The 23,872-nt window shown below is 45.9% G+C and overlaps 1 protein-coding gene and 1 non-coding gene across 5 annotated transcripts; both read left to right on the top strand.

Annotated features, from left to right (window-relative positions):
- The first annotated feature begins 3,549 nt into the window (after window positions 1–3,549).
- On the top strand, window positions 3,550–22,333 carry Ntaq1 (N-terminal glutamine amidase 1). 4 transcript variants are annotated; one of them, XM_006990672.4, is made up of 6 exons: window positions 3,552–3,797; window positions 11,728–11,827; window positions 13,182–13,232; window positions 16,839–16,987; window positions 17,787–17,911; window positions 21,551–22,333. In XM_006990672.4, exons 1-6 carry the CDS (start codon window positions 3,700–3,702, stop codon window positions 21,658–21,660), a joined length of 633 nt encoding a protein of 210 aa, XP_006990734.1. In that variant the 5' UTR covers window positions 3,552–3,699; the 3' UTR covers window positions 21,661–22,333. The 4 variants fall into 4 exon arrangements, with proteins under 4 accessions (XP_042120729.1, XP_042120728.1, XP_006990734.1 ...); XM_076555746.1 differs by lacking the exon at window positions 13,182–13,232 and having other exon boundaries at window positions 3,557–3,797; XM_042264795.2 differs by lacking the exons at window positions 16,839–16,987; window positions 21,551–22,333 and having other exon boundaries at window positions 3,550–3,797; window positions 11,728–11,835; window positions 17,787–17,917.
- LOC121824547 (small nucleolar RNA SNORA11) lies at window positions 8,889–9,015 on the top strand. Its single transcript, XR_006066487.1, has one exon. It is a non-coding gene; the product is annotated as a small nucleolar RNA SNORA11 (small nucleolar RNA).
- Window positions 22,334–23,872: the final 1,539 nt, after the last annotated feature.

Raw genomic sequence — 23,872 nt, 5'->3', positions numbered from 1 at the left:
CTGGTGCCGGGATTAAAGGCGTGCACCACTGAGGCCCAGTGACACTCTCTTTCTTCATAAACACTTTGTTTTCTCTTTTTACTGTTATCCCCATGTCCCTGGCCCAATTCTTTGTTCTGAGGTAGAAGAAACTGTAAATCCTAGCGGGCATCTGTTGGACCCTGATACCCATCTATAACACTGCTGCTTTCCATCCCTTGAGTGCTACATCTCCCGCCACCTGCATCCTAATTAAAAAGGATTTATGCCAGTCCTAATGCTTAGCCTTTGCTCAGAGAGATATGAGAATGATGACAATTTCAAAGTGATGCAGTGCTTTGTATAGGGTACTCAGTCACATGGTACCAACACAGAAACTCTAGCTGTAATTGACTTAAGGAAACATAAACAGTTCCTCACAGCCGTGTCAGGAAGATGGATTCACACCTCCCTTCTTCCTCCTCCCCCGAAACCGCCCCCCCCCCATTAAAGTGAGGGCTTAGGAAAGCTAAGCACTGCTAAGAAGTTTTACTGTTTGTTCTTGGCAACACTTAGGACAGGCCCTGACCTTCCCCCTACCAGAACATCTACTAAAAAGATCTTAAGCTGGATGGCGGTGGCACACACCTTTGATCCCAGCATTTGGGAGGCAGAGGCAGGTGGATCCCTGTGAGTTCGAGGCTAGCCTGGTCTACAGAGCCAGTTGCAGGAAAGGCTCCAAAGCTACACAGAGAAACCATGTCTTGAAACCACCCCCCTGCCCCCGAACCAAAAAAAAAAAAAAAAATCTTATAATTGTCAATGTGTATCTTTGGCAATTCAGAATTCTCTTTGAAGGACCCGAGAACCATTCCTTTGAAATGGAACCATCAGGAAGGGATATGGTTAAGTCTTGAAGTCTCAATGGGAGGACTATACTTCAAATAACTGTGATTTATGTGATTATGTGCCAGTAACTACTTATAGCGGGGAAAATTGGTAAAGCCGTTGTATTTGGCCTGAACATCAGAGTGTCCGGATTGTTTTTAGGGGCACCTAAGCCCTAAGGACTCAGTGTAACCAACAATTACTAAGTGCTTTATATACCCAGACTCAATCCTTGTAGCAGACCTATTTAGATAATAGCATTGTTAACTTGATTTTACAGATGTGAAACTGAGGCACAGGGAATAGGGTGGTGGAGAAGTAACTGCTCAAGGGCACACACCTATTAACTGGTGGAGCCTGCTAGTTCAGTTCAAAAATCTAGGTATGTTGATGTACGCCTGTAATTCTAACGCTCGGGTGGTAGCCAGTGTGGGCTATGTGAGGCCCTGTCTCAGCACCCCGTTTGTACACACAGCCCCAAATAATCAGGAGACAATCACAGATTAGGCAGATGTGGAATGGACAGTAGTAACTACAAAAGAGAGACATACATACTCTGTATGCATCTAGGCTGGAGGAGAGGACCCAAGGAAGTACAGACTTGAAACTGGTCCCTATCTGTCTCCTTGAGGAGGGCTGTTCTTGTCTATGAGAAGGCAGATCTGTTTGCTGGCATGGCAAGTGTGGGATGGTGTGCAGTCGCTGGGCAGACAGGCAACCCCCAGAACATGGTGTGAGTGTGTGTGTGTGTGTGTGTGTGTGTGTGTGTGTGTGTGTGTCTATGGATGGGTGGTGTGGGGGGCAGTCACCACATTGTGAAGGTACACGAGGGTGGAGTCTGAGAAGTAGGGGTGATTCCCACAGCACCTAGGACAAGAGCACTAGGAAGGGAGGAAAGAGGCGAGAAGGTCACTGTGTGACACCCCCCCCCCCCCCCCCCCGGCCACCCACAACTGTATGCAGGCCTCCCCAAGCTCTGGTTTCTCAATCCAGGGGGTTGAAGAAAGGGTAAACCTTCACGGTCACAGCAGGACCAAATTCCGGGCCTGTGTCCAGAGCTGACTCCACTCCATAGTTAAGATGACCGTACAACCAGCCACGGTGCCTTCCTGGAGACTGCAGGGAGCCTCTTTCTGAGAAAGCGCAACTAACTCCATGCTCACTTTTCACTAAACAAGAACAGTTTCATGACTTTTTTTTTTCACAGAGCCTCTTTTGAAGTGAATATTCAAGCTGAAGGAATAAATTGGTAACAGACACAAACACGTGTTTAGGTTTTTTTGGTGGTTTTGTTTTGTTTAGGATTTATGGGTTTTGGAAGGCAGCTGCATTCCCAGTGTACCACCAGCACTTTATGGGTTTGGGGACTGTGAGGTTGAGAGTCTGTGGGTGGCCTATAAACCAGTCTTAAGAATTACAGTTTTTTTTTATTGGTAGGGAAGTTCCCCGAGCAGTTACATATGTTCATCGCAACTATAGGAAACTAAGAAGTCTAAAGTTTTCTATGTCCTTAATTCACTTTGAATAAACACTGTTTTGACAATTTGGTGTCTTTCCTTCTGCAAATAAGTACAATTAATACAGAATGCTATCCAGATTCTTTAATCCTTTTTTTTTTTTTTTTTCTAAGAAAAATTCTTACGTAGCTCTGGCTGGTCTGGTACTATGTAGTCCAGGCTGGTTTTGCACTCAAAGCAATTCTCTTGCTTCAGTCTCCTGCATGCAGGGATTATAGGTGCCCAGCACCACACCTGCTTAGAACTTCTTTACTGACTAGATCAGTCTGTCTATATATACAAATACATATATAAATATCTAAAATTAAAAGAAATTAAATAATAATATGGTGAGATTAGTTTTTTTTTTACTTCTTTCTGGGTTCCTGCTCAGAGTTCTAAAGCTTCAGCTTTCACGCCCAAGCGTCTCTTATTTTAGAGACGCTTCTGGTTCCACACAGCTGTGCAACGAGAGCTCCTGCAGATTCCCGCAGTGGGTTTGATTCCAGAGTGTTAGACCTGGCTTTGATCTGCGGTTTGTGACTGCTACCTCTCGTGTCATACCTTCTGTTTGAAGTGTGTCAATCTTATCTGAGAGCGTCCTTGTTCAAAGCCTGTGCAAAACTTGTTTATGGGAGGACTTTGGGAGCTTTAGAAAGAGAGTTTTTGGTGTACGGAAATTGACTTGCTAAAAGGTATAACAAACAAGGAGCCCGTGGCTAAGGCACAGTCAGTCAGTTCACCAGAGGTTGATTCTCCTGCGGCTGCAGAAGGCTAAAATTCATCCTAGAGGGGTTGGAGATCCTAGAATGCCCGTTTCTTCTTTCCAAGGACCCGCTTGAACCCAACACCCGACACAACACAGCTGGCACCCTCAGCTGGGGTTGAATGGGTGTCAGGAAGCTCATACCTAACACGTCAACAACACCAAGCATTCCCCACCTGATGGCGACTAGGTCCACGCAGCACAGCCTAAGTCCGGGGGTGGGGGGACCCTCTCAGTGGAGCCCCACCCTGCCACTGGCTCCACCCATCATGTAAGGCCTGGCAAGAACCACACTTATCTTGGTGTCCTAGCTTTCATGGCCCCTAGCACCCGCTCCACCAACCCCGGCCCCACCTCCCAGCCCGGGCTCCACCCACTCGCCGAGGTCCCGCCCATCCGGAACCACGCAGTCTTCTACATCCCGGGCTCCGCCCTCACGCTGCACTGGGTCCCGCCCTCTCGGCTCTAGGCTTTTCCCGGTACCCGGAAACTGCCCTGGTCGGTCCCGGTCGGGTCCACTCCGCCTGGGGAGCTGGTTACGACTGCTGCAAGCGGGTTGTTTGCTTGTTCTGTGAGCCACAGCGTCGGGCCATGGAGGGGGACGGCCCCGCCACCGCCGCCGCCACGGCCCCGCAGTACCAGCCGGCCTGTCCTACGCGGGACGCGTGTGTCTACAGCAGCTGCTATTGGTGAGAGAACGCGGCGCGGTGGCCCGGGATCTGCGCGTTGTCGCGCACCGCTACCGAATGCTTCTTCTTCCCGGCTCTCACCCGAGCGCTGCAGGCCTACACTGCCGGGTTTTGGCGCCGAGATGAGAAGGGTGGGGATATGAGAAGGGTCAGGAGCGCACCCCTGGTCTCCTTAGCTGAGCCTGGGGCAGTGGGGTGGCGTTGAGGAGGTGACGGATGTCTGCGCGTCTTAGTGCCTGGGGACAAGAAAGGGGAGTTAGGCTGGAGACCCTGAGGTAACGGTAGAAGTCCGTGTGGTTTCAGATCGAAGTTCAGGACATTTTTAATTTTAAAGACAATGGAGACACAGTTTGAGGTCGCGGGAAATCCGGTCAGGCAACAGATACCGCTATCCTCCTGATCGTTGTACTACAGGGTGATGATAACGGTTGCGTTTGCACTGCCCTTGCCATATGCCAAGCGTTGTCTTGGGTGCTTTATGTAAATTAACCCAGTTGAGCTCCACAGTAACCCCAAGAGGCAGGTGCTGTTGTGATCGCAGTTTTTAAGAACTCTGAGGCACAGAAGGGTTTTTACTCAAGGCCTCACTCAGATTGTGAGGCTAGTGCCCTAGGCTGCCTGTGCAGCTCGAACACTGTTCACCTTGGCTTTTTCATCTCCACACCTCACCTTCCTTTTCTTGTGTAGGGACTTCTTCCCCAACTCAAGAGGAACCTCAGGGTCATCTAAATCCACTCCTTCCCCCTCAGCCGATGACACTAAGGACTTAACATGTATTCAGCTGAGACCACGGTAGCTCAAGTCCAAGTGCTTACAGTGAATCTCAAACTTCCTAAAGCTGCCATCCTTTAATACAGTGCCTCATATTGTGGTGACCCCCCAACCTTGGAGACTGGTTCAATGATCATTATCACCAGTACAAAGGCTGAGCCATAGAATGACCGTGGTTTGTCGCAAACCACACAGCTAAGTGGTGGAATGTAATCTGGATGGAGTCTGTGTGAGGGTTGGGGTCCTTGCTTCTTAGCTGGTGCATTGTTTACCTGCCCCGCCTGGTTCCCAAGCCCTGCTAGTTTTTATCTGGAACATCTACTCTGTTTCTTTCATTTATTCAGTAAATATTTCTTCGGGACGCAAAACATACGTTGGGTGAGTCTCTGCACCGAGGATATAGCAGTGAACAAAATGGATATGTTTCCTGGCAAGATCTCATAATTCTTATATTTCAGTGGAGAATGGGCAGACAGCAACAAGTGAACCAAGTTTGGCTGGTGGTAAGGGCTATAAGAAAAATAGAACGAGAGACAAGATGGTGACTAATGCTGCTTCATGTTGGGATGTTTAAGGGACATTGTTGATAAGGTGACACTGAACAGAGAGCTGGTCATTTCAGGCAGGGAGCACAGCAAGCGCAGAAGCCCTGAGGAGGATGTGTGTGGTGAGTATTTCTACAAGCGACAAGGGGGTTGGTGAGAAGGACAGGAGCAGTGGGATGAAGAGTGACAAAGAGGTCACATCTCTTCAATAGGTGACCTTCTTTGGGCTCATTCAGCTACAGCAGAGCCTTCCTCTGCCATCATGGGACTATTCCAGTTCCTTCCTAATAGGTCTATTTACTTACTTGTGGTTAATATTGTTGATTTGACAGGGTCTAGTATCCCCTGGGAGACAAACCTGTGGGCATATCTGTGAGGGAGTTTCTCGAGTGGGTTGAGACAGAAGATCCACCCAAAATGTGGGCAGCAACATTCCGTGGACTGATGTCCCAGCCTGAATAAAAATGAGCAACAGAGCTGAGCACCCATATTTACACTTCCCAGACTTGGGATGCAATGTGACCAGCTGCTTCATGTTTCTCCCACTGTCAAACTGAACTGGAATAGACCCTTTATTCTCTAAGAGGATGTTGCTAGCTGGGTAGTGGTGGCACAGCCTTTGTTTGATTCCAGCCCTCAGAGGCAGAGGCAGACAGATCTCTGAGTTCCAGGCCAGCTTGGTCTACAGAGCTAGTTCCAGGCCAGCCAGGGCTACACAGAGAAACCCCCGGCTCAAAAACAAAAACAAAAAAACAAAAAGGATGCTGTAGCAATGGGAAAAGTAACCAACACTCTTCCATCCACAGAGCTTTACCCTTTGCTGGTTTTACACTGCTCAAAACTATTCTAAGTTTGAATGTGTTGAGGAATCATCTGAGAGCTTGTTAAGACCTGTCCATCTTAGGGTTCTACCCCAGAGTTTGGACTTACAGGTAGTACCGTGGAGGAATATAAGGTTGCTTTGCTGATCTTTATTCTTTCTTCCTATCTATCTATCTATCTATCTATCTATCTATCTATCTATCTATCTATCTATCTATCTATCTATCTATCTATTTTTGGTTTTTCAAGACAGAGTTTCTCTGTGAAACAATCCTGGCTGTCTGGAACTCACTCTGTAGACCAAGCTGGCCTAGAACTCACAGAGATCCGCCTGCCTCTGCCTCCCGAGTGCTGGGATTAAATGTGTGTGCCACTGCTGCCTGGCTTATTTTATTTTTATTTTTTACTTTCTATGAATGTTTTGCTTGCATATCTATCCATGTACTACATGTGTGACTGGTACTCAAGGAGGCTAGTAAAAGATCCCTGGAGACGGGATTTAGTGCTGCGTCCTTGGGAAGAGCAGCCAGTGCTTTTAACCTCTGAGTCAACTCTCCAAATCTCCAAACCCCTCCTCCACTTTTCCCTCCCTTTTTTTCTTTTCTTTCTTTTTTTTTTCTTTTTGGTTTTTTTTTTTTTTTTTTTTTGGTTTTTTCGAGACAGGGTTTCTCTGTGTAGCTTTGCGCCTTTCCTGGAACTCACTTGGTAGCCCAGGCTGGCCTCGAACTCACAGAGATCCGCCTGGCTCTGCCTCCCGAGTGATTAAAGGCGTGCGCCACCACCGCCCGGCATTCTTTTTGGTTTTTTGAGACAGAGTTTCTCTGTGTAGTTTTGGTGCCTGTTCTGGGATCCCACTCTGTAGGCCAGGCTGGCCTTGAACTCACAGAGATCCACCTGGCTCTGTCTCCCAAATGCTGGGATTAAAGGCATGCACCACCACTCAGCTCCTTTTTTCTTAAAGATAGTCTCTCACTGTCTGTCCTAAAACTTGCTATGTAAACCAGGCTGGCCTCCAACTCCCAGAGATATGCCCACCCCCACTTCCTGAGTGCCGGGGTTAAAGGCCTGTGCCACCATGCCGGGCTTGCTGATCATATTTTGTGGGATATGCTTAGAGATAACAAAGTCCATCTGAGTATCACTGGCTGTCTGGTTTATTTGTCCAAGGCCTGTGTTTTTCCAACCTCATTTTGAACCCACCTTCTCTGCCCTATTGCCAGGTTCTCAGCCCTGGCTCTGTCGGCATTTTGAGTATCAGGTTCCATGCATTTTAGGGTGTGTGATTGCATATCCTGGCCTGTAGCAGACAGATGCCATTACCAGCTCCCCGTACCCCCCAAGTCGTGACAACCAAATGTATCTCTAGACATTGCTTGTCCTGCTGTGACTAGCATGTCAGCAGGCACACCTGACTGCCTTTGTTCCTCCAGGTTCTTTTGACTTGAAATAAATGCCGCTACTGTTGTGTTCTGGTAGATGTTACTTCTCTTTCCAGATGCCACTTCATGATGATAATGGTAGCTAAGTTGGCCGGGACTGTGTGGTTTTGCATGGTTTCTCCCCTTCCCTTCCCCCTTCCTACCCCAGTGCTAAGTATTGAACCCCCAGCAGGTCACATTCCCTTTGTGTTGCTGTGGCTGAGGGCTGCTCCCCTGTGTCTGCTGAATGCAGCTCACAGGTAACCCATTTGCTGCTTTGTTAGCCATTTGGCTGTGGATAAGATCGACTGTTCCCCTGGAGATGCCATTATCACCACCCTGGCTTATTTTCCCACTTAAAAGTTAAATAGGCGCCAGGATCTGTAACAAATACAGAGTGCTTTCTATTTCTGCTGCAGCTTCCAGAATTCCCAAATATAAGCACCTCACCCCTCCTACCCCCCTTTAACATCAAAAGTTCTGTGAAGAAGGTGGGGGACAGAGAGATGGTTTAAGCAGTTAAGAACACTGGCTGCTCCTCCAGAAGACTACAGTTTGATTCCCAGCAGCTGCATGGTGGCTCACAACTGTCTATAACCACCAGTAGCAGAAGATCTGATGCCCTCTTCTGACCTCCCCAGGTGCTGCACACATGTGGCGCACGGACATACATGCAGGCAGAACACCCCTACACATAAAATAAATCTTTGTTTTCAAAAGAAGTTTCATGAGTTGGGTGTTGTGGCTCATGTCTATAATGCTAACACCCACAGGCAGAGGCCGGGTAAATAACTTCAAGTTTGAGTCTGGCCTAGGTTTCATAGCAAGTTCCAGGGCAGACCCTGTTTCAAATATCAAACAGCAGAAATTTCATGATATTCCTCAACTTAGTGTTAGTTATATTATTGAAAAGTAATTGATGGCCGGGTTTAGTGGCAAATCCTTTTAATTCTAGCACCCAGGAGGAGGCAGAGGCAGGAGGATATTCATGAGTTTGAGGCCACCCTGGTCTACATAGTGAGTTCCAAGCCAGTCAGAGTTACAGAGCAAGACCCTGTCTCAAAAAAGGGGGGGGGGCTTTTTATTATTATTATTGTTGTTATTATTATTATTATTATTTTACCCTATGTAACATTCACACATATTTGAAAAATAATGGGCAGTGTGTGTTCAAGCCATATCATGGATTCTACATACTAATGATGCTTGTGGACTCATGAAATCTGCATTATTCTGTGGGATGGAGATGGGGGCAGGGCAAAAAGGAGCAACTGCTGACCTGTACCTCTGCTGTTTCCCTGTACATCTCAGCTAATGACTCTGCTCTGTGCTTTCTCTGTGCATCTTTTATGGCCTTCTGGGATACTTGGTACTTTAGATCTGAGTGCCTCTTGCCATCTATAGACTTTAATTCATTATCTAAGCACTTAGCCGGACTTGTGTCTCATATGCTCTTGAAGATGCTTGTGGTTAAGTTCAAAATTCCTGTGGACCAGACCAACACGTGTCTTCTCAGAACCTGGATAAATATTTTATGGGTGTGCTCAGAGCAGGGGGCCCAGAGAATGGCTTCTCTGTTTACAACACACCCAAGAAGAATCTGGGGCCACTGTAATGAGGGCACAGCACTGTGTCCTCTCCATGAGCAGATCCCCCACATGCTTCTCCCCTATTCATCCACATGGCTTCCAGGCAACACCAGTGGGACAGGAGTCATTAGTAGGAAAAATGCTTCCCCAGTATTTAGTTGGGGAGGTGGTGGTCTAGAGCAGAGTCGATTCATGTGTGAGTTGTCCATGGGTGGTCTCAGGAATAGAGACCGAACATGAGTTCTCGCCTTTCACTGCATAGGTCCCCAGGCCTGGCCTTTACCTCCTGAGCTATCTTGCCATCCCCGAACCTTTCTTGTGGTGGCCCACAGAGGCTTCCTAGTGAGACCTTCCTTGGGGTCAGGGCGTCTGAGTTTGCTTTACCCAGCAGGGCTGCCTAAGGAGATGGTTTGGCCATGAGTGTGTTTACCAGGTGTTTGGAAGGGTCTACACTTGGCTGTACAGTGTGCTTTGATCTTGCAAGAGGGAGGTCTTTTGCCTCTCCCCTTGGCATATTATAAAAAGCCCTTTAGAATAAAGCTCTGGGTGGCAGGGTATTGACCCAGTGCCCTCCCGAAGCTATCCTATGTCTCTGTCTTTCTCCTCGTTGTCATCTAGGTCTATCTTTCTACCTAATATTTCCTCATTCCTCTCTTCTCCATCCAAGAACCCTTCAAAAGGTGGGAGCAGGTCTGAGCTAGTCTCCGGTAGATTCCCACAAGTGTGGGGGAGCTAAAGGTACTTGCCAACAAGCCTGAGGACCTGAGTTCAATCCCTGGGACCCACAAGGTGGAAGAGAGAACTGATTCCTGAAAAGTTGTCCTCTGACTCCCACACGTGCACTGTGGCATGCATAAGTATCTTACCCCCCCCACACTAAATGTAATAAAAAATAAACAGATGTGTATTTCTGTAATACTTTTAGTTTGATTTCATAAATTCGATGCGTGCTGTTTCTGTCTTGCTTCATTGTCAGGGAGTGAGTGAGATGTGGATGACTAGAAATTGGTCCTGACAGGCTGAGTGATGCGCTCTGAGTGGAGCAGCAGAGACTCATTTTGAGCAGAGGTGTGTGTGATTCATCACACCAAGACAGGAACCCAGAGGCTGAGCTGGGAAGGCAGCCAGGGGCGCTTGTTCTTGCCTGTGCTCGGGAAGGAGGCTCAGGTACTGCTCAGTTTGAGAGTCTGGGCAGTGCTTAGGCAGGTTCTGACTGCCTGTCAGACAGCTGATGGCCTGTCAGATAGGAAGAGACTTGTCTGGCACAGTGTCGGAAGATGAATTTCAGTCGCCAAAAGAACTTCCTTTCTTTCTGAATTGAGATGTTTTAGATTTATCTTTAATTTCACATATTTACGGGAGTGTGGATATGTTTTTGTACCTGTGAGGGCGTCAGATCCCCCTGGAGCTGGAGTTACAGGCAGGTGTGAGCTGCAGTGTGGATGCTGAGGACCAAACGAGGACCTCTGGAAGAGCAGTGGGTGCTCTTCACCACTGAGCCATCTCTCCAGCCCTAGTTATTTTTGAGACAAGGCCTCACAATATGGCCCCTTCTGGCTTTGAACTTGCAGAGATCTGCCTCCCAAGTACTGAGACTAAAGATGTGTCACCACCTTGCCTGGTGAGACAGTTTTCTAAAAGACCTTTCTTAAAGAAGGTTTTTTTGGAGCATTCTACCCCAAACTGGAATTACAGGCATGTACAGCCATGACCTGCTTACTTTCTCCACTTAATCAGTGAAGGAAAGATTCCAAGAGGTCTCATGAATAACTGAGAGAGAAGGCAGGACTTGACCCTGCCTGACCTCCTGCTTCCTAACCCAGGCCCCCCTGCTCTCTGGAGAACACGGCAGTATCTTTGGTTCTTGTGAACTCTCACTGTGGAGGATGTTTGCACTCAGGATTTGGACTTCATTCCTTCACCTTGATGTGGATTGCTTAGAAACATACACGTATGTATGTATGTATGTATGTATGTATGTATGTATGTATGTATGTCTCTAATTATACAATTAAAAAGGCTCTAAACCAGACACGGAGCATGCCTAAAACCCCAGTACTCAGAAGGTCACCACAAGTTTGTGGCCAGTCTGGTCTACACAGGGAGTTCCAGGTTAGCCAAGGTCTACACTCTGAGACACTGTCTCAAGAAGAAAGGAAGGAAGGGGATGCAGCCTGAATAAACATGCCATCACATCCTTCATCACCGTCAAGGAAGGGACTAAAATCTACCTCAAATCTAATGAAAAAATATTGTCATGAGCCTGGTGGTGGTGATACATGCCTTTAATCCCAGCACTCAGGAGGCAGAGACAGGTGAATCTCTGAGTTCAAGGCCAGCCTGGTCTACAGAGAGAGTTCCAGGACAGCTAGGGCGGTTACACAGAGAAACCCTGTCTCAAAAAAACAAAACAAACAAAAAAAAATCCTGTCACATTTCTCGGACAAATGGGGAAATAATGTTAACTGGGACTTATGGAGGGTTACGGTGTGGTGTGAGAATGTGCATTTTCAGAGGAGAATTCCAGCAGTTTCTCAGCTTCTGGAATCCTGACGTGGCATTTTACTGGCCACAGGCTTCAGTGGTGGGTAAGGACCCTCTGTCTGGATGTGCACACAGTACAGGTTGGTAGCAGCTTGTTGACTGTGCTTTGGAGGAGAGTCACTGTTAGCCAGCCACTGTTAGTCAGATGGGGTGGTTAAGGTCCCTTCCAATGATATCCTCCTCAGTCTTTCGTTTAAGTTCAAAAGGCACAGCGTGTTCACTTGTAATTATTTTCTCTTAGTGAGGAAAACATTTGGAAACTCTGTGAATACATCAAAACCCATGACCAGTATCCCTTGGAAGAGTGTTCCGCTGTCTTCATATCAAATGAGAGGAAGATGGTAAGTTGGTAAGTGATGACAGTGAAAATGAGGGTTAGGGTGACCTCAGGAGCTAAGTGCAGTATCGAAGCCATACTGTTCTAAAGTGTGCTTTGTCACGGCAGCCTTTCAAGCAGCTTTTTTTTTTTTCCCCATTAGATTTTATCCCCTTTCTTGATGGTGATGAAGGATGTGATGGCATGTTTATACAGGCTGCATCCCCTTCTTTCCTTTCTTTTTGAGACAGTGTCTCAGAGTGTAGACCCTGGCTGACCTGGAACTCCCTGTGTAGACCAGACTGGCCTCGAACTTGTGGTGACCTTCTGAGTACTGGGGTTATAGGCATGCTCCGTGTCTGGTTTAGAGCCTTTTTAATTGTATAATTAGATCCATAGAACTGATTCGAAGTAAAGATTTGTCTCTGAAGTTTGAATAGAGCGGAGTAAACTTTCATGGAGCACTAGAAGTGGCCCTTTGGGTTTTATAAAGCACCTTTGCAGGCATTGTCTCATTTGGGTTAATAAAAGTTCTGTGAAGTAGGAAAGGTTTAGACAACATTCTCTATTTTATTTTATTGACTTGACTTTTGTTTGGAGACATTTACCTAAGCCCACTAGCCTCACAGTCATTATGCAGCTGAGGCTGGAATTTCAGGCATGTACCGCCAAGACCTGCTAACTTTCCCCACTTATTCGGTGAAGAAGGAGATTCCGAGAGGTCTCATGAATAACTGAGAGAGAAGGCAGGACTTGACCCTGCCTGGCCTCCTCCTGCTTCCTAACCCAGGCCCCCTGCTCTCTGGAGAACACTGCAGTATCTTTGGTTCTTGTGAACTCTCACAGTGGAGGATGTTTGCACTCAGGATTTGAACTTCATTCCTTCACCTTGATGTGGATTGCTTAGAAACAAACATTTTTGATTTTAAAATTTAATTTGGTTAACTAATTTCTTTATCCTGAGATAGGGTCTCTCTATGTAGCCCTGACTGGCTTCAGACTCAGAGAGAACCACCCTACCTCTGCTTTTGAGTGTTAGGATTAAAGGTGTGTGCAACAATGCCTAGCTGTTTTTTTTTTTTTCCCAATGTGTACAGGTGTTTTGCCTGCATATATGCCTGTGTGTGTACCTGTGTGCACTGTGCCTACAGAGGCCAAGAAGAAGGGGTTGGATCCCTGTGGCCTGGAGTTACAGATGTTTGTCAGCTACCATGTGGATGCTAGGAACAAATCCTAGGTCTTCTGCAAGAGCAGCAAGCCCTATGAACTGCTATACCATATCCCAGCCCACCTAGGGACAGTCTATTGCTCACTGATGTATTGGTGTAGAGACTCTAGAAGGATTTGAATGAAACTCATGGATGTCCTGTATTTTGTAGGTACCTATTTGGAAACAGCAGGCAAGACCTGGGAATGGACCTGTGATCTGGGTAAGATGGCCACCTAAGAGCCTCTGATGCATTGTTCCTTGTGGCCTCTGAGTGACCAGTATGCTGTGGTAAAGCAGAATTGAAGGGATGCTAGAGAAAGCCTATGACAATTATCGATAAATGATCTTTTGAGAATGGATGTTATTCTGTCTGTGGTAAAGCACTATGGACATACATTTTTCCAACTTTTGCTTTGAGATCTGTAATGGTTTGTGTATGAAATATCCACTGCAGGCTTCTGTGTTTGATTTCCTGGTCCCTACCTGGTGATGCTGTTCTGTGAGGTTGTGGAACCTCTGAGACCTGAGGCCTAGCTAGTAGAAGTCTGTCACTGAGAATAGTGGGCCTTGCAGGTTGTACCTACTTCTGGCTATGGCCTCTGTTCTCTTATTCTCTGCCCCCCAGCCTGTCAGCATGCGAGGAACAATGGTCTCATATTCCTGCCGCCTTATGCCTTCCCTATAGGTTTGGTAGACTGTAGTTTCTTGTTGTGGGATATTTGTACACTGTGTGAAGGTGTATTGCTGTGATTGGTGTAATAAAAAGCCAAACAGCCAATAGCTAGGCAGGAGGTATAGGTGGGATTTCCGGGAAGAGAAAGGAAGAGAAGAAGTCAGGAGACACAGAGAGGAAATGGGGGTGGGGTGGGGTACAAGGTGGAAGAGAGATAAAGTCATGTGATAGAACGTAGATTAATGTAAATGGGTTAAGTCACGAGAGCTAGTTAGGAACAAGCCTAAGCTATAGGCCGAGCATTCATAATAAGAAGTCTCCGTGTCATTATTTGGGAGCTGGCTGGCGGGACAGAAAAAGACTCGTTGCAGTCTCTGAAACTGTGAGCCAAAATAAGCATTTCCTCACGTAAGTCGTTTCTGTCGGGTATGTGGTTATGGAACTGGGGGATGTTGACGAGGACAGATCACACAGGAAGTCTGAGACAGGCTCTCTGTGCAATCTTGTGTTGTGGAATATTACTCTAACTGGGCAAAGATGTGTTACATCTGTTATTGCTGCGTTTGTTTAAGTATGTGAAGACGTGTTGCTGTTTCACCTTGCCTGCCTAAGGCACCTGATTGGTCTAAGAAAGAGCTGACTGGCCAGTAGCTAGGCAGGAGAGGGATAGGCGGGGCTGGTGGGCAGAGGGAATAAGTAGGAGGAGGAATCTAGGCTCAAGAGGGTGGTGAGAGAGAAGAGAACCAGGGAGACACCCAGGGCTGTCCAGCCAGGCAGCTGCCAGACACACAGACATGGAGGGAGCAGTGAAAGTAGGACAGACAGAATGAAAGAAAGGTAAAAGCGCTGAGGCACTGAAGAGAAACAGGTTGCTGTTAGAGCTAGCAAGAAACAAGCCTAAACTAAGGCCGAGCATTCATAACTAACATTGTCTCCGCATCTTGACTTGAGTACTGGTTGGTGGCCCAGAGGAAGCCTGCTACAGTCTTGGCTGGCCTAAACCTTCTGTTTCTCCTGTCCTACCTCCCAAGTGCCGGGATTAAAGGCATAGGCCATCATGTCTGGCTTACAGTAATGTTTATAAATGTCCAGTGTAGGAGAAAAATTTCGTGATTTCCCTGTCTTGTACCCATTCTGCACTAGGAACTTTTCACATATAGCCTGGATGCACGTTTGGTTTAATCTGGAGACTGGTTAAAAGTCTAGGTACCGTGTTAGTTTATCTGGAGAGGGTTCAAGATTTAGTGTCCTCTTTTTTAATATTTAGTGTTTATTGCATGTATGTGTGCACGTGTGTGCGCATGTGCAGAGGTGAGAACACAGCTCGTGGCGTTGGCTCTCACTTGTTTTGTTGTTTTGTTGAGGTGCAGTCTCTTGGTTCTGCTGCTGTCCTGCAGACTCGAGGCTAGCTGGTCTGTGTGGTCCCGGGCCTGTTTCCCCCTCGCTGGATTACAGCCGTTCAACACCACATCCATAGGAGTGGAACTTGAGTTGTCAGGCTTCCGTGGCTAGTTCCTTTTCCTGCTGAGTCCTCCTCGGCTCAAGATTTAGTCTTCTTAGCTAATTCCTAGGAGAACGTGACTGGCAATTGAGGAACAGGGTTGTTGTGGTGGCGGGAATGTAAAGGTCATCAGGCCAGGGGAGGAAGAAGGCTATTTCAGGGAGAGCGGCTCTTGGCTCATCTGGATGGGGGAGTGCACTCATAGATTCTATCTCTGCTCTCTTTCTTTGGAGTCGGAGCTGAAGGGAGCATTCAGTATAGGGTGTTTCTAGTGTCGACTGTCTTTCCCATCTCACAGGTCACAGTGCTAGCATGCTGTGTAAACTGTGAAGTGCTGGAAGGATGTCAGCTGCCGCTAGCGTGAGAGCAGACTGAACAATCATTTCGGTGCGTTTTCTCCACGAGAGCATTTGTTCCTGGGTGTGAAGCACCAGCCTGCATACATGTCCCTTGAGAATGCCATGGTCCTCCTAGCCATTGGCTGGTGCTGGCAGTGCCTTGTGTCTGGGAGTGAGAGCAGGAGGTACAAGTAGCATCCATAGTTACCATCTGTAACCAAGCAGGGCTGTGGGAGCGGTCTTTATCTTTTCCTTTAATGGCTGCAGATGAGAGCTTGGTGATGTTTGGTTTTTTTCTTTTAATTAGAAAAGTAGGGGTTGGGAATTTAACTCAGTGGTAGAGCACTTGCCTAGCAAGCACAAGGCCCTGGGTTCAGTCCTCAGCTCTGGAAAATTAAAAAATAAAAAATAAAAAAAAGTAATAAAAATTGGAAATTAGTGTCCTCTCCAGACTAACCTCAGGAAGACCCCACTGTTTTTGCAGTTGGGGGGGGTGTCAATCGCTCTTTGTCATTGTAACTAATACACGAAGTGAATCACCGTAGAGGAAAGTTTTATTCTGTGCTCAGTTTCTGGTTTCAGTCCATATTGCTTGGCTCTGTGTGTTTGCGTCTGTGGCGAGGCAGGGACACATGGTGGGCAGAGCTGTTTGTCTCACGGCCAAGGAAGGAGAGAAAGAAGAGGAAGTGCTGGGCTCCCAATGCCCCCTTCAAGGCTGAGCCCCCAGTGTCCAGAAGACTTCTCTCTAAGGGCTCAATATATAGTTCTGGCTGGCCAGGAGCTCTCCGTGTACATCAGGCTGGTCTCGGACTCAGAGATCCACCTGTCTCTGCCCCTTGAGTGCTGGGGTTAAAGTGTGTGTCACCACTGATAAGTAAAGGCTTTAACACATGGGCTGTCGTGGGACATTGAAGATCCAAAGTGTCGAAGAAGATGCCTTTGTAGACTCCTTCTGAATTCATATGTGTGAATGCGTATATACATTTGAATTCACGTGTGTGTCTTCGCGCAACCAAGCTTTAAAATATAACACAAAATACAGCTATGTCCCACAGTCAGTTTTTCCGTTCAGTTACAGAACATGGGATATCACATGACAGCGGGTCAAACACTGTCGTTGTTTAGCCATTTTCCAATCACTGGGCGTTTTTCTGTTTGGGGGGTTGTGTGTTTTATTATTTTATTTTGCCATTACAAGGAGGCTGATATTAGCCCGGCAGCTGCTTTCCCGCTGATGCTTGTGCGCTGATCCTGCAATGTTGGAATTGACTGTCCTGCACTAACTGGGTTAACCTCAGTGATTGTTATTCCTAGGATTATCATGTCGTTCTGCTTCATGTGTCAAGTGAAGGACAGAGCTTCATTTATGATCTTGATACTATTTTGCCATTTCCCTGCCCTTTCGACATTTACGTAGAAGATGCCCTTAAGTCTGATGATGACATTCATCCACAGTTTAGGAGGTGAGGAAATTCAGTACTAAGGTACTGATTTTCTGACGTAAGACTTGGTGATTATGCAGAAGTCATCCCCCCTCCCTCTCTGTCCCTCCCCCCTCCTTTTCTCAGTCTTTCCCTTTCTTTTCCTCTCTCCTCTCCCCTCTTTGTCTCCGTCCTCCTATTTCTGCATTACTGGTGTGCCTGCTGTACAAGAGCTTAAGCGTATCTTAAAACTCTAAAGGCTCTGTATCATATGAAAGACGGTATTATAAACATGAGCGTGATGAGGGCCAGCCAGGACTGAGGCCCTGACTTCCATGCCTGGGATTCACATGGAGGAAAGAGAGAATTGATGTCTGTAGATTACCTCTGACCATGCACACATGGTCACACACACACATACACATTCACACACACACTCAAATGTGTTTTTTAAAAAAAAGTGAGTGTGAAGATATTCCCAACATTTTCTTTCAGTTGTGTTGAGAATTTTTGTCTTGATTGCTGGATCGTGGCTAGAGCTAATGCCAAACTCAAGAAAATTAAAAGGCAACAACAAAAATCTTATCCTTTGCCCCAATGTGCAATTAATTGAGTAAATAAAAACCACGATTTACTCCTGTACTTTCATAGCTTTGGGTTCCAGTCATTTCCTTCAGCTTGCTTAATAGGTAATCAGCCATGTAGATGTGTATGCATTAGTAACAATGCAAAAATTCTTGAGTAGTTTTGTGCACATCATAGAAAGGGTCCATTGTAGGAATGAGTTAGAATGCCAGCCGTGATATCTCTCTGATATAAGTGTATGTTGATTTATCTGCAGGAAATTTAGAGTGGTCCGTGCTGATTCCTACTTGAAGAATTTTGCTTCTGACCGGTCTCACATGAAAGATTCCAGTGGGAACTGGAGAGAGCCTCCTCCAGCGTACCCCTGCATTGAAACTGGTGGTGAGACAAGGGTGTCCTTCCAGGGGTTTCTGCCTGGTTACTGCTCAGATCAGCACTCCCCTTAGTCAGTTTTTGGATGCACTCCCTGAGTGGTGAGGATAAGTACAAGCACGAGCTCTCTGTTTCCTAGATTCAGAAATCGAGGTGCAGAAAACAGGACTGGAGGGCAGAAGCACTCTTGGGGAGAATAAATGCTGGGGAACAGAGCCGTGACCGTAGCAAACTGCTCGATTATTGGGTACATCTGCTGGGATTCTGGCATCACATCTGTGTGTCACCCAACAGCGCTATCAGTAGCACATTGCCATGGTGGGGTTTCACGTACTGGTAAAAGACATCCCCAGTGCGTCCTTCTGCGTGGGAAATGCCAGTTTAGTAACCTCGTAATAAACCGGCAGTAAGAGAGCTTTATCACACCACTTGCTTCCTCCTGTGCTTCTAGGCAGCCATCCAGTTGAGAATGCCTTGAGAGCTCAGATCATAGCAGGTTACTGTTGCTCGGCATTCGCGTGCTTTTGAAACATTACCTGTGATTGTAAGTCATTCACAGCATTCCACTTAGGGGTGAGATCATCCCATCCTGTGGCTAACGCAGTCCACAGGAAAGAGCCCTGCAGGCTCTGTGGGACTCTGCAGAAACAGAGCAGGGGCACCACTAGCTCTTGGAGGAAGAAAGCAAAAAATATTTAGCGTATTTGAAGGGGGTGAACACTGAAAGAGGGTTCTGCCTGAGTTTTGAGTCTCTCAGTGAGAAGCTTCATAATGAAAGAAAACCCCAAACAACCCCAAACTGTGTGATTGCTTTCCCGTATCCCATCTGCTTCCCCGCTTGCACATTGGAACTATGAAAACAGTGTTAGGAGAGGGCTTCCTGGGTCTACCTCATTGTCTCAGGTGCCCCGCTACACAGGGGCTAGCCTGGACACACAGTGCCTTCAGCAGGCACCCATTTCTCTTATAGATGTGGATTCTCACAGCCCAGTACATGGTAGGTAATCAGCACATGGAACCTTCTCAGGATCTGGTCCTTTTTGGCTCAGTCCTTTGGCTTGGATGGCAGCTCATTCGGTGTCATTACTCACTTTGTGCCAGGCTTTGGTTAGCTTCTGCACATATAAATGTAATTTATACTGTGATCTGGGTGCTGGGGCTCACACCTGGCTCCTCTGCAGGAACAAGTTCTCTTAACCACTGATCTGTCTTTCCAGCTACTCCTATTTATTTGTTTGCTTTTTTATTTATTTTAGATAGGATCTCATTATGTATTTATCCCTGGCTAGTCTGGAACTCACTGTGTAGACCAGGCCAGTCTTTCTTTTTTCTTTGTAAAAGTCAAAATATATTTGTATTTATTGAGCTAATGGATGTATTTTTCCTGAATTGTTTTTGTCTTTGTTAGTTGATTGGGATAAAAAAAAAAAAAAAAAGAAAAAAAAAACACAAAAAACAGGTTATAATTTAAAAAACCAGGGTTATTTTAAACAGTAAAATATTTTCTCTGTAGAAAATAGTATAAATGATAACATTTCCCAATAAGCCCTTTTAAGCCAAATGATAGCTGAATTATACATATAAATATTGATTAGACTCTGGGATACAGAAGAAACCTATCTTCATCTGTTCAGAGATCTATGTTTTACTTAAGTTGTGTAAGTGAGATTCATCTTCCTATTCATCTTCCCCTTCACTGTTTGATTTATGGTAAACATTTTTCTATAGGCTAATCCATAATCTATAAAGATTTTAGCCTCCCCTCCTGAAAGTATGGCCAGCTTTTTCTTTCATCAGCTTAATACAGTATAAATTCTTATCCTAATAGTGAAATGTTTCACTAAAGCTTGCTCAGTGATTGGGTAAAACCAAAACTTATTATAAGCCACAGTTATCCTAGGGTCCCCCCCTGCTAGGTAGCCTCCCTGGAGCTGTGGGTTGCAGTCTGATTGTCCTTTGCTTTATATCCACTTATGAGTTAGTACATACCATGTTTGTCCTTCTGAGTCTGGGTTACCTCACTCAGGATGATATTTTCTAGTTCCATCTATTTGGACCAGGCCAGTCTTAAACTCATAGAGATCTGCCTGCCTCTTCTTCCCCAGTGCTTGGATTAAAGGTGTTTGCCATCATGCCTAGCTCTTTTTGTTTTTGTTTTATGACTCAGGGGCCAGAAGAAGGTGTTGGGTCCCCTGGAACTGGAATTATAGATGGTTGTGAGCTGCATGTGAGTGCTGAGAACTGAACCTGGGTCCCCTGCAATGGCAGCCAGTGCTTTTAACCACTGAGCCATCTCTCCCACCTCCTTAAGAGTCTTTTTTAATATGTACATTGCTCGCCCAGCTCTTTCCTTGCCATTTATTAGTCGAAGACACCAGGAACAGTTGTGACAGCTTGCAGTTGGCTGACTGTGTCCCGCTTGCCCCTCTGAATTGCCTGTAAGTTGCCCACTGAAGCTTGGAAATTGACAGTTTGATTATGCATGCACCCTTTGTATAACCTTTTATTTTAAAGAATTTTAGACTTCTTGAAAATTTGTTAAATAGGACAGAGTTCTTATATAACCCTCCCTCAGATTCCCTTGGTGCTAACTCTCTTTTTGGTTTTTCAAGATAAGGTTCCTCCGTGTGTATCCCTGGCTGTTCTGGAACTCGCTCTGTAGACCAGGCTGGCCTCAACCTCAGAGATCCACCTGCCTCAGCCTCCCAAGTGCTGGGATTAAAGGCGTGAGCCACCACTGCCTAGCTAAGCTGGCTAAGTCTTCTTCTTCTTCTTTTTTTTTTTTTTTTTTTTTTTTTTTTGGTTTTTCAAGATAGGGTTTCTCTGTGTAGCTTTGCGCCTTTCCTGGAACTCACTCTGTAGCCCAGGCTGGCCTCGAACTCACAGAGATCCGCCTGTCTCTGCCTCCCGAGTGCTAGGATTAAAGGCGTGCGCCACCACTGCCCCCCCCCCTTAAGATGTATTTATTTTTAAATTTTTAATGTGTATGGGAGTTTTGCCTGCATGTGTGTCAGTATACCATGTGTGTCCCGTGCCCAGTCAGAAGAGGGCATTGGATCTCCTGGATCTGGAGTCTCAGATGGTTGTAAACTACCATGTGGGATATTGGGATGATCTGGAAGAACAGCCAGGCTCTTAGCTGCTGTGTCTTCATTTGGCTATGTCTTCATTTCCTTGGTAGTAACCATAATATGTAACCATAGCATAGTCACCAAAGAGAAAGAAGAAAGCAATGCAGAAATACTGCTGTGGTATATGAAAATAACCACGATAAAACCGTTTGGTTTTTCAGGGCTTCTCATTCATTTATTTCTGGTACAGAATCTAACTCGGGTATGACATTTAGTGGTCATTTTTTGTTTCCTTTAGTCTGTGACAATTTCCTATCTTTGCTTTTTCTTGTACAACCTTATATTTGTAAAGACTGCTGTCCATCTGCTCAGTGGCATCTGCTCAGTGGAGCATCCCTTAGGCCGATGTGGTGCTTGTCTTGAAGAGCACTGTATGTTTGAGACAAGAACACTGCAGGAGTGATCTTGAACTCTTGCTCACTTTAATGGGTTCCTCATCCCTTAGGTTTCTGAGTTCTTCTGTGGCCGCTGACCTGAAATTTGTTTCAGCAGACGTTTCTTTCATGTTCTTTTCTAGACTCCAAAATGAACCTGAATGACTTCATCAGCATGGATCCCGACATAGGATGGGGAGCTGTCTACACGTTACCTGAGTTTGTACATCGGTTCAGCAGTAAAAGCTGCTGAGCCTGAGGCTAGCATGTGGAACTGGAAAAGTTCTAGGATATGAATAAGCCATCCTTGCATTTAAGAGAACAGCATGGTACAGGTGGTTTGGAGGTATATTTTTTCAATTAAATTTGAGTGGAAACATTAATGAACACAAATATAAATGAATGCCCCCTCCCCGCTTTTTTTAGCTTGGGAATCTATCCTGGAGTTCTATCTCCAACCCTAAATCAGTCAGTCCCCAGTCTCAGACATAGACAGACAAGTAAAATAAAAACTTTCTTATTAATGATATGCCACACACGGTATAGAGTTGCTAAGATATTCCCATGACTTATGTGTTTAGATATATGATGACCTAGGCCAGCAATTGCTTTTGTTAAACTACAAGTATGGACTTGGAGCCAGCTCCTCTGGTCTGCTCTCTCTGCTTCCTGTCCGGCTAGACTCTAAACTCCTTGAGCACAGGGCTGTGGCCTGTGGCTCTGAGAATCTCTGTCGCCCATTAGAGGTACCTGTAAAATGTTCCAGAGACAGCTCTGCTGCTCGGAAAGGACAATATTGTGAGCTGAATCAGCTATAAGTATTAGTCTTTTTGGACTATGGTGTTTAAAAAAGTTGCAGATATTTTGACTGAGTGTGATTTGGCCCATTTATATGCATAGTTTTAAATAAAACTGACTTAACATTAGTTTTGTGGCTTTTTTTTCTGAGGTGGAGTTGGGCAGTGTTGGTGATTGAATTGTATATGTGACAAGTACTGTATCATTGAGGTGCTCAGGTCACTCTTTATGTGTGTGTGTGTGTGTGTGTGTGTGTGTGTGTGCGTGCGCATGCACGCACGTACGTACGTATGTACGTACGTACATTCACAAGTACATGCATAGGCCAGAGGTTGATGTCAAGTATCTTCCTTAATGACTGTCCTTATTTTGGGGGACAGGGTCTCACTGGGTAAACTGGCTGTCTAGTAAGCTCTGGGAGACTCCTCATGTGTCTGTCTCCTCAGCATGGGGTTATAGGCACATGTTGCCTTGCTTGGCTTTATGTGTGAGTTGGGGATTGAACTCAGGGCCACATACTTATGTGGCAAGTACTTCACTGACGGCCATCTTTCCTGTCCCCTGTGTGTCACTCTTGATCAGAAATACCTAAGAATGTCTCCGTCATAGATGAAAACCAATACCTTAAAATACATTTAGCACACCTGCCTTCTTGGAGATGCCTTAGAAATTTGACGTTAGTCTGATAATTTTAAATAAAGATTTTGTATGAAAGATGAAAGGTATAGTTATAATGTCTCTCACTTGTGGTTCTGCTGTAAAATTAAAGACAATTTTTTTTTAAAAACACTCTGTCTCAAGACATGGGCTGGAACATAGGCTGGCCTTGTATTCCCTGTGAAGTCTGAGCTGGTGTTGAACTCATTGCATTCCTCCATGTGCACACTTACATAAATAATCATAAAGTATTTTTTAATTCAATTAATTTTTTTATGTGGGTGCTAGGACTAGAACTCAGTTTCTGAGGTTTGCACAGCACATAGTTTACTGACTAAACCACCTTCCCAGCCCCAGAACAGGACAGTTGTGATTTTAATTTGGGCCTGAAAAGAATGTCTAGTACAAGGAGAGCAAGATGGCTCAGTGGGTACAGCCATTTGCAGTCAAATCTGATGACCTAAGTTCAGTTCCCAGAAATCACATGCTAGGAGGGGAGAATTGAGGTTTAGAGACTGTCCTCTGACTCCTCCCCCACCCCCCCAACACACACTAAAATAAAAAAAGAAAGACAAGTGTGTCTAATACACATCAGTAATATCTGTATGGATGTTTGAACTTTCCAGTTGCCTCGAAATTGAAAATCCCTATGGTAGCCATTTTCAGGAGAAAATTTGTATGGCTTCAAGCCTGTAAAACTACCCCGTTCATAATCTTGATTCCTTAGAGGCAACAGAAGACATTTGTTCTTTTTCTTGTTGTTTTTCCTAAACTCCTGAAATAACCTCATGGACTCTCAGAGGTCCTGCTGGCCCCTGGGTATGGGCACATCACTTGAGCCCTTGGCTTCAGCCCCACCCGGGTTACGTTTAAGAATGACCAGATGTTCTGTGGATTGATTGGTGTTCAGAGAGCAAGTCTCCCTCCCTTGGAATTGCTAACTAGGGGCCTGGAGGCTTGGGGTGTCGCTTGACTGCCACAGGTCTGGCTGCAGCATTCAGGCATGCAGA

The sequence above is a fragment of the Peromyscus maniculatus genome, chromosome 20 (genome assembly GCF_049852395.1).
Source record: "Peromyscus maniculatus bairdii isolate BWxNUB_F1_BW_parent chromosome 20, HU_Pman_BW_mat_3.1, whole genome shotgun sequence".
NCBI lineage: Eukaryota > Metazoa > Chordata > Mammalia > Rodentia > Cricetidae > Peromyscus > Peromyscus maniculatus.
This window is presented reverse-complemented; position numbering and strand designations above follow the sequence as displayed.

What these genes read in the sequence shown, in the direction of transcription:
- Ntaq1 (XM_006990672.4), top strand. Translation starts at nt 3,700, where the DNA reads ATGGAGGGGGACGGCCCCGCCACCGCCGCCGCCACGGCCCCGCAGTAC. An exon ending in GTCTACAGCAGCTGCTATTG is followed by an intron (nt 3,798 to 11,727) that starts GTGAGAGAACGC and finishes ATTTTCTCTTAG; the next exon opens with TGAGGAAAACATTTGGAAAC. An exon ending in TATCAAATGAGAGGAAGATG is followed by an intron (nt 11,828 to 13,181) that starts GTAAGTTGGTAA and finishes TGTATTTTGTAG; the next exon opens with GTACCTATTTGGAAACAGCA.